Genomic DNA, 9,884 nt, shown 5'->3' with positions numbered 1-9,884 from the left:
TGTCCCTCACTTAGGAACACTGAGGCAAAGAACTCGTTGAGGAGTTCAGCCTTGTCCCCTCTGTCTGTCACCAATTGTTTCTGCCCATTTAGCAGGGGTCCTATTCCTCCCTGGGCCTTCCTTTTACTCCCAATATATCTAAAAAACTATTTCTTGTTGTCTTTTACTTGGGTTGCCATCCTCAGCTCCATGGCAGCTTTGGCCCGTCTAACTGCCTCCCTACAAGCACGAGCAGAGGAGGTATATTCATCTTTGGTGATCTCTCCCTGTTTCCACTTTTTATGTGCTCCCCTTTTGCCCCTTAGGCTGCCCTGGATTTCTCTGGTCAGCCAGGGAAGCCTCCTGGCCTCTTTCCCCCTTTTGCCTTGCTCGGGGATCGCTTTGCTTTGTGCCCGAAGGATCATTTCCTTAAGGCACAGCCACCCTTCTTGGGCTCCCATCACTTCAAAACTCCTACTCTGCAGTGCGTCCTTGACTAATCGCCTGAGTTCATTGAAATCAGCTTTCCTAAAGTCTAGCACTTTTACCCTACTAGTTACCTTACCCACTCGACGTCTTATGGTGAATTCTATTATTAGGTGATCACTGTCCCCCAGATGGCTACCGATCTGTAGGTCCCCAACCATGTCATCCCCCGTTGTCCTCTGAATCAGGCCAAATCTGAATTGAATATTGCCTGCTTCGCACACCCCTAAAAAACACTTGCATAATGCACTTTGGGTCGTCTTTTGGAACTCAGTGAGGTCATCTTACTTTTACGGATCTTTAATATCAGAAGATCCCAGTATCATCAGTTGGTTTGGCCTCTGCTTAATTTATAGGCCAGGAGTTGGCAACCTTTTAGAATGGTGGGCTGGCTCCCCACAAACTGGCTGCCACAGCAAGCCTTGCTCCTTTTCATTAGGGGAGGAGGAGGATAGGGAAAAAGGAAGAGAGCGTACCTCTGGTAAACATCACCTGCTATGAGAGGATGGGGGAAAGAGAAAGTAAGCAGCATTTGCCTTAGGAGAGGGGGGAAGTGAGAGAGCAGAGAGGGATACAGAGGGGATCAGCAGCATGGCTCAGGGTAGAGAAGATAATGCACCAGGCCCAGATTACTGCTTCTCCAGCCTATGGGCTTTAGGCTACCATCCCTTGATAAGCCACAGAATTTCATTCAGTATTTCATGTTTTAAATCTGCAACTACTAGTTATATTAAAGTTGACCTTTTTTTGGACCCCTAGCAGACATTACAGTTATTGTGCAATTCTAATGTGTTTATTGAGCAATAAATCATAGCACGCCACATGTTCAACTAACGTATCATGTACTAAAAATGAAAAACAGCCAAAAAGATGTTCCATGTTTAACACTGGAACATCTTTGTGGCTGGTTTGTATCACTCTAATTGAAATGTGTGGCATGCTAAAGGGAACTGAGCTTTGGGAGCTGCTCCCTGGTACTGGGTTGTCTGCAAACTCATTTAAATTTCCCAGCTCATGGGGAGTCCAGCACCAGAGTGCTAGACTTCCTGGGCACCCGCAAATTGAAAGCTGTGCCAGGCAGTCTGGCATTATGGATGGGACCCTGGTGTGGCTCTGAATGTCCTTGCATGCTGGCAAGTTTAAAGCTGTGCTGGGCAGCCCAGTGTCAGGGTGCCTTGTGCTGTGCAGCCTGACCTAGCTTTAAAAGTCCTAGCATCCAGTGGAAACTGAGTAATTTTCTCTCAGATCACCAGAATTGTGTATCTTGCCATGCCAGCCAGTTCTTGAATGTCTGGGATGGCAGGATGCACAGTTTTTGGGATCTGAGATAAAACTTCTCAGATTCCATCACAGATTTAAATTAATGTCTGCCAGGGGTCTTAGAAAGACATCTGGTCTTTAAATGAAGACTTCATGTGATGATAAACAATCTATCGCATCCCTAAATTAAACTGCTTTGATAGCTGATTACCCTTGCTTTAAAAATTTTCCACCTTATTTACAGTCTGAATTTGTTTGGCTTCAATTTATATCCATTGGATCTTGCTATACCTTAATCTAGCTTGGAGTTCTTTGCTGTCAGAAATCATCTCCCTGTGTGGATACTTATAGAACATAATCAAGCTGCCCAACCTGTTCTTTGGCAAACTAAATAGACCAAGCTTTTTCAGTTTTTCTTGCAGGTCTTATTTTCCAGACCTGATATAATTTATAATTTTTTAACCAAATTTCTATTTTGTTAACCTCTCCTTTGCTTGTGCATACTATGCCTAAGCACTGTATTTCAGTAATGATCTCATGAATACCACTTAGTACCCTTAGTAATACCATCATCTTGCTTCTACTTAATGTTCCCCTGTTTGTTCACACAAGGATTATGTTAAGTCCCTCAGATATGACATTGCTCTGGGATCTCATGTTTGGTTTGTTGCCCTGATGACTCCCTTCATTTTCCCTATTAGTCTCCCTATCTAGTGTGACTTTTTGTTATTTAGTGATTTCTTTTTCTGTCTAAAAACTACCCTGTTCAAGTAAATTCAGCCTACCAAGTGCTTCACACATCTCTGGCTAATATATTTACCATTATTTGTCGTTCTTATACTTCTTGTAATTTGCATATTTTACCAGCAATGGCAAAATGCACCAGCACTTCTTTCAGAGCATTGGCTTGACACTTCTTTCAGAGCATTGTGTCAAGTAAAGTCCCTGTGGAACTGTAGTACAAGTGTCCCCATTATTTGAAGGCTCTTTGTTTTCAGATACATTGAGATTTATCAGTTAGGCAGTCTTCAGTCCATTTAATATGGACTGCATGCATTTTGTATATTCCTAATTTTTTAATCAAGTAGTACTATTTAATGAAGTATTGGATAAAATATCTTTTAGAAGTCTTTAAAACGCTAGATCAACTTAGTTATTAGATATTAATTAACCAAACTTTTAATTACAGTACAAATTCAAAGTTTGATGATTAACAGGTCTTATAAAACATTCATGATTGCTGGTATTACTGTCATCTTTTCATCCCTTATTCATTACATTATCAGGCTTTCCACAACTTTTTATCCTGAATAAATATTAGGCTGATAGGTCTGTAACTAACCAAAGTAATCCCATCACCCTTTAAAAACATTGGCAGGACAGGAGTTCCTCTCTTTCTTACCCTTTCCCAGGAAGATATGAAAATACTTGAAAATAAAATCCAGTTATGTTTTGTAAGATCTCTTGCAAGCACTGTTTTACCTTTCTGTTACTTGGAACACTAGCATATAACTGTACAGTTTGCTTTTTCTGTTTTTGAGTCCTCATAAGCCAAAAGTGCAAATACTCTTCTATAAATTGATCAATGTAATAATGGGCAGAGGTTTTAAGTGATGATAGTAGTATTTGAAACAAAAGAATAGGTATTACTGAAGTGTCTCTTAAAATAGAAGGTGCAGACTGCATGTGGATTAAGAGCTACTGTTTTCTCATTAATTTATAGTTAATGCAGTACATGTTGGTTTATTAAAGATACCAGTTTGGTGATTTATTCATAACTGATTTCCCCTCCTTCCCCCTGCAACTTCTCCTGAGCTGGTAAGAATACTAGATACTCATTAGCTCTGCATTATTAAAACAAAACAAAAACATCCCTCAAGGTTCTCAAATGTGCCCTATTGGTTTCAAAAGTGTATCCTTATTCTTTCTGCAAGGGAGTGAGTTGAATTTTGCAGCTTGAAAGTAGAGCATGGTACATATTGTACAGTTAACAATTTGCTTTGCATGTTAACATGTTGTTTTTCAGGTGGTGATGGCAGTTGCACAGCTGTATTGGCACCTGGCACCAAAATCTGAGGCTGGCATAGTTTCCAAATCATTAGTGCGTTTGCTTCGTAGTAATAGGTGAGTTAAATTGTCAACTGAATTCATTAAACATTTTCTTGCAACATAACCGCATGATACAGAAATGATTAGTACTGGATCTAAACCTATGCTTACACAAGTCTGCCAGTACAATCCCAAATTTATGAACTGATGTAAATCATGGAATCTTTTTGCAAGATTCTTCATTTAGAGAACCACTAGCCATATACACTTCACTTCTAGTCACTGGAGAATAAAAAGGGCTAACTGATTGTTGTACACATTGAGAACAGTACAAAAATAGTTTCTTTGATAGAGCTTATATGTAACTGTTTTAAATTAAAATACTTGTAGTTCTTTTAGTTTTGTAAATTGTTAAATAAATCTCTTGATACCACCCTGCCAGCATAAAGTGGTGGTTTGCAGCCACTTGACAAATAAAGAAACCTTAACAAACCTTAACAAATCTACATCTTGAACCCAAATTTCCAGTCTCCAGATATTTGCTTGGGAACGCCTAGGAACATTCTTCAAAGTGTTTTCTTTAGTTTGTATTTGTGTCGTTTTGTTGTATTGCATTGTTGTATTGTATTTAGGGGTGCACCGATAGAGATTTTTTGGACCAATACCAATGGCTGATTTTTAACGAGCCATATTGGCAGATACAGAGCTGACTGCCGATATGCAGGTAAGTATGTTGTGGGGGAAGGGGTGAGGAGGGAGATAAGGGACATGGTGGGGCAGATAAAAGCCCCCGCAGTGAGGCAGGAGCTGTGCAGCTGGGGTGGAGTGTGGGAAAGAGCTGCGAGTGACTCATCTGGGGGGCACAGGGAAGGGGATGCTCCTGCCTCTGCATGCACCCTGGCGGGGCATGTGGGGCATGCGCCTCTGATCTGCATGCAGGGTGAGGATGGGCTGCTGCAGCGGGCTGGGGCCAGACTCTTCCCAGCGGGGTGCTGGGCCAGATTGTGCTTGGGGCGGGTGGCGGCAGTGCTGGGAGGGGGACTATGGGAGGGCTGCAACTACCCCAAAATTCACTGTAGCCCCCCAAAACCTTGTCTCCCTCCCAGTGCTGCTGCTGCCTGCCCTGAGTGCAGCCCAGCACCCTGCTGGGAAGAGCCCAGTGCCCACCCCGGTCTCAGCCTGTAGCGGCAGCCCACCCTTGCCCCGTGTGCAGATGCAGGGTCACATGGCCCCCGTGCCCTCCCACGGTGCTTGCAGGAGCAGGAGCTGCCACCCCCTCCCCATACCCCCTGACTGAGCCACTCACAGCTCTGTCCCATTCCCCACCCCGGCTGCACAGTGCTGCCTCTGCCTCAGCCCTAGCCCTACTTCCTTACCGCAGGAGACTTGATCTGCACCCCCCACGCCCCTTCCCTCACTACAGACTTACCAGTCAGACCTGCTCTCCCTGCTGTGGGGCTGTGCTTCTGGCTGCCTGCCTGCTGCGCTGTGGCTGTGTGCCTGCACGGGGCATTTCTCAGGAACATTATGAGCCCCATCTGCCAAAAAAAAGCGATATTGTCAATTTTCCTTGTATCAGTGCCAATCCAATATGAGACCGATGTATCGGTGCACCTCTAATTGTATTGCATTGTATTGTATTGTACTTGCTGTGTTGTTTAATGCATGTCACATCATGTCATTGCTTATTTTACAAGTTTTAATTTTCCAATTATACAGATATTTAGCACACGTATGTGTTTGGGCAAACAGATCAAAGTCCATGTAAGCACCATAGGAACTGCCATGACAGCAAACCATGTTCAAAAATAGCTTTTCAGCTAATATGATATTGTTCTAGGCAAAACGGGCATTTACTAGATCAGTTGCTCATTAAAATAGATAACATCGAATAATTGAAATGCAAAGAAATTGCTGTAGTTGTGCCTAAGAGAAATGATTTGTCTGGCTCAGTCTCAGATATAGCTAGTCTCAGGTACTGGTTGAGTGCTAAATCTTAATAAAACTGCATTTGCTGTAAATCCTTGAGATCATTTATGACATTTGTAAATAATATCCCATCTTTTAAACAGTGTTAGAAAAATTTGGGTTTATTGGGATGGGTTACCTTTTAATTGGAAGAAAAATGAATGGTCGTCTTTTTAGTGTGCTTTGAGTTACAGTACAGTATACTGGTAGTTCCTGTTCTCTTTGACCACAGACAGATATAAACAGCAAAAGAGCACAGCATTACATTCCAGATAACTCACAGAGCTCCAGCTGATGTAAAACACCTAAGGTCAAGTTTCCAAACCAAAATGCTTTTCTTTGTATATTGCTGATCTATAATAATTTATAGTTTCTCTAGTAGACTTTTTTTTTTTGATCACTGTAATTGTTATCCTTAGATGGCCCTTATTCATTTATGTTTGCATGTTGAGCGCATTTTCTATCCATTAGTTATTCCAGGGTGGTTATTCCTGAGGTGGTTTTGCTAGCCAAGGGCCATTTTACTTCTGAAAGGAACTCCTACTGTTTGATCTAGAAATTTTATAGGTATGATCTGTGAACCAATATCAAATGTTCTGCAGTCTGTCATGGATTGTGGGTGGTCTGTAGAACATTTAATAATGATTCAGGGATGTTAGGTGACATGATGGTGACTCTCCCCCATGTTTCTTCCTATTAAATTTAAACAAAGATAGCTAGAAATATATTAAGCATTTCTCCTTGCCATGTTCCATAGGAATGTTTTGTAATTGTGAATGGGAGAGGAAGTATTCAATGAGACATTTTGTTCTATTATGGCATGATGTATAATGAAACAGTTTGAGAACCTATGGTTCAGAAAACTGAAGGTCCAGGGCGTTCAAATCCGTGCCCTGAACCAGTGTGTATGGGGGGGGGGAGCCTTTTTGGCAGGCGTGCCACAAATTGACTCCACACCCTCTGAGTGCCACTCCAAACCCTGTCCTCTGCCCAGTCTGCTGCTCTGCTTTCTGCTTCCGGCTCTAACTTCCACTGGGTTGTCTGTTCTCTCCTCAGTCTGCCACATGCCACACACACAAAGTGTCCATGCCACTTGTGGCACTCATGCTGTAGGTTGGGCACCCCTGCCCTCATTGTTTACAATAAGTTATCTGTAGCTCTTGAGTTTCTGCATTTCAAAGTTTCATAGTAGTATCCACAGTTTTTTCATTTGTGCACTCCTTTGAATCTGTAAACCAAAAATAATTATGGTTAGAATCCACACATTTTTTGAATATCTTGTTGTACTACACTGAATATGTATATATATGGAATATGTGTGAGTATGGAATCAATACATGATCAACTTTTCTTCCACAAAATTAAAGTGTACAAAGCTGTCATGCATACCTTATTGTGTGAAACTTTGGACATTGTATAGAAGATGTATCTGTCAGCTGAAGAAGCTCAGAGGTGCTTTTATGCCTACTCTGAATAAAGTGGTATGACAAGATGACCAAATGATAAAGACAGGGAGCATGCTGACTTTGTGCCAGTAGTAATGAAAACTCAGCTGTGAAAGGCTAGATGTGTTTTAGATGGATGACACACTAATACCCAAACACCACCTATTTAGTGAAGGGGAAGTGTGGCTGCCCAAGAAACCATTTCAGGAGCACATTAAAGGTGCAGTTGATGAGTACAACCTATTGACTAGCTCTCGAGCTCTTATCTGTGAATGTGCTGATAAGGATGACAGTTGCACTGAACCTTACGTATTTTGGGGTTGGATAAGTTTTTGTAGGAGTCGGTAAATTAACAAAATATGCAAGTGGTGTGTTACTGATGCTACCAGCATACTTTGGAAATATACATGAATATCTTATTTTAAAATGTATTAGCTGTCAAGGTTTGTGTATCCCAAACTTGAACCAAAAATCTAAGCTGAGACCAAATTTTATCTAAAGCAACCAAGTACTTACAGTGTAGAGAAAGTCTACGCGTGCTTTTTTTAAATATATACTTTTACCATTTTGAAATATATTGGATTTTCTAAACTTTATGCTATTTTGCAATACTAGCTTACAGATCACCTAAATACTGAAATTTTGAAAGCAAGTCCCAACTTTCTGCTCTGTTTAATACAAAAAACCCCTAAATACTTTGTTTGATTTCTAGGGAGGTGCAGTATATTGTTCTGCAGAATATTGCGACTATGTCCATCCAAAGAAAGGTAAACGTTATTCAGCATTTTCTAAATTGTACTTTTAAATATAAATGCAACTGCTACTTAAATGTTTTGTTTGGTGTTTTTTTTTTTTTCAGGGCATGTTTGAACCTTACCTGAAGAGTTTCTATGTTAGGTCAACTGATCCAACGATGATCAAAACATTAAAGGTGTGGTTCAAAATACATACTTCATATGTATATTGTATGGCTAACATGGGAGCAACACAGTCATTTGCTGCTGTGAAATAAGCCATTCTCTATCATTTCCCTTATTACTAGGAAGTCCATTTATCTGCATTTCACAGGTAATAGTTGGTATTGGCAAACTGGTGAGTTCTGTGTACATCAGGCTAATAGAGCATGCTGATTGGGAGACCTTCTGTAACACAGGAATGGGAATAACTTTCTATCAGAAGAGGTTTCCATTCTGATATAAATAGCCAATATACTTTGCTTTTCATCTCAAGATCTTGATGCTTTAGTGTTCAGAAGATAGTGCTACACCTTTTAACCTGTTTGGTTACCAAAATTCTTGTGGGGGTTGAGAGAGGGCCTGCCCATTGCTTTCATTCAGAAGAGAACTTGGTGAAATAGCCAGGTGTTTCTTTGATGCAGGCCCCTTCTCTAGTAGGTATGCTGCTCAAAGAGTGCACTCTAGGATTTTCTCAGAGTTGTTTTCCTACTGCATAGCCGTCAGGTGCTTCATTGTCTTCTCTCTCAGCTTCTTCGGTCTTTGCTGCCTGTTGTGTGTTAGGAAGCTTGGTGGTCTGCAAAAGCAGCAACCCTTCTTCCTCTCACTCCCAACATACTGTATATATGTATGTAGCATGGGTGAGGGCTAAGGTCCTTTACTGGCAGAAGTATTAATCAGCGGCTCTACTCTGTTCCACTCACCCTGGGTTCACCTGCCACATTTTGGTCTTAAGGGATAGAAGGGGTGAATAGGAACGTACCTGGTCTTTGAGGTAGTCCGTTGCATGGGTTAAGGAGAGTCTTGCTGGATTTCTTAGTGGTACTCCTCCCCTATACCCCACCCACGCCTCTCCCAAAGTGGTGTTCTGCAGCAGGTATCAACAGCTTTTCCTTCCAAATTAGTCTCTCTGGCTCCATCTTTTCTACCGGTGTTACTCTTTTAAGGAATGCCAGACCCTGTTCCCAAGCTTTGCCCCTTTAAGGGTAAGTAATCCAAACAAATAAACAAAACCATGGGCTTGCCCTGCCTGTTCAACCAGTGTAGTAGTCCTTTCTGGAAGCCTGAGGGTCCTGCTGCTGTGCACCTTCTTTTCCTGTTCCTTCCCGAGCCTCACTTTGACTCTGGCTGCTCCCCTCTTGGTTCCCTGGGTGCTGCCCAGATGTCTGGATGGGTTGAGCCTGGCCACATGTCCCTCAGACCAAGCTGCTTGCCACCTGCTGTCCGCCACATCTCCTGTCCAGTCAGGGAAGGGGTTCTGACATGGTTCCACTTCCCTGGAACTTCTCCACTGCTTCCCTCCTCTGTGCTGCCTTTAGCAGCTTCAGATGTGCTGTGCATGGTCCTTCCAGCCAATCTGGGAGCTCCACCTGTCCCCTGTGACTGCCTTGTGACTGTTGCATGCTGTGTTTCCCAGCTGTTCCCTATTCTTTCCTTAGCCCAGCTATCTTCCCAGTATGCAGCCTGGGAAGGGCTTTTCTGAATGCTCTTTTCCTGGTAGGTGTCCTGTCCCCAAGCTTTTGCTACAGTGTGTTTTGCATATGCTTCAGTTTTGGACAGCATCCTTTGCCTCTTTCTGGCATGGTGGTTGCTGTTTTTTACAGCTATCTAAGAACCTTCCCCTTAAAACTCCATTACGTTTTAGTAGTAGGCTTTGGAGCCATATATAGATTCATAGATGTTAGGGTCGGAAGGGACCTCAATAGATCATCGAGTCCGACCCCCTGCATAGGCAGGAAAGAGT

At 42.2% G+C, this 9,884-nt stretch overlaps 1 protein-coding gene across 1 annotated transcript in view; it reads left to right on the top strand.

Annotated features, from left to right (window-relative positions):
* Window positions 1–9,884, top strand: part of LOC102374573 (AP-3 complex subunit beta-1) — a 174,342-nt gene that overhangs the window by 9,874 nt on the left and 154,584 nt on the right. Inside the window, exons 4-6 of the mRNA XM_014521527.2 lie at window positions 3,752–3,849; window positions 7,900–7,954; window positions 8,047–8,118. Of these exons, the coding sequence (XP_014377013.2) occupies window positions 3,752–3,849; window positions 7,900–7,954; window positions 8,047–8,118 (225 nt within the window). The remainder of the gene's footprint in view (window positions 1–3,751; window positions 3,850–7,899; window positions 7,955–8,046; window positions 8,119–9,884) is intronic.

This window comes from Alligator sinensis, unplaced genomic scaffold (assembly GCF_000455745.1).
Source record: "Alligator sinensis unplaced genomic scaffold, ASM45574v1 scaffold159_1, whole genome shotgun sequence".
Taxonomy (NCBI): domain Eukaryota; kingdom Metazoa; phylum Chordata; order Crocodylia; family Alligatoridae; genus Alligator; species Alligator sinensis.
The sequence above is the reverse complement of the archived record's forward strand: the minus strand, read 5'-3'. Positions and strand labels throughout refer to the sequence as shown.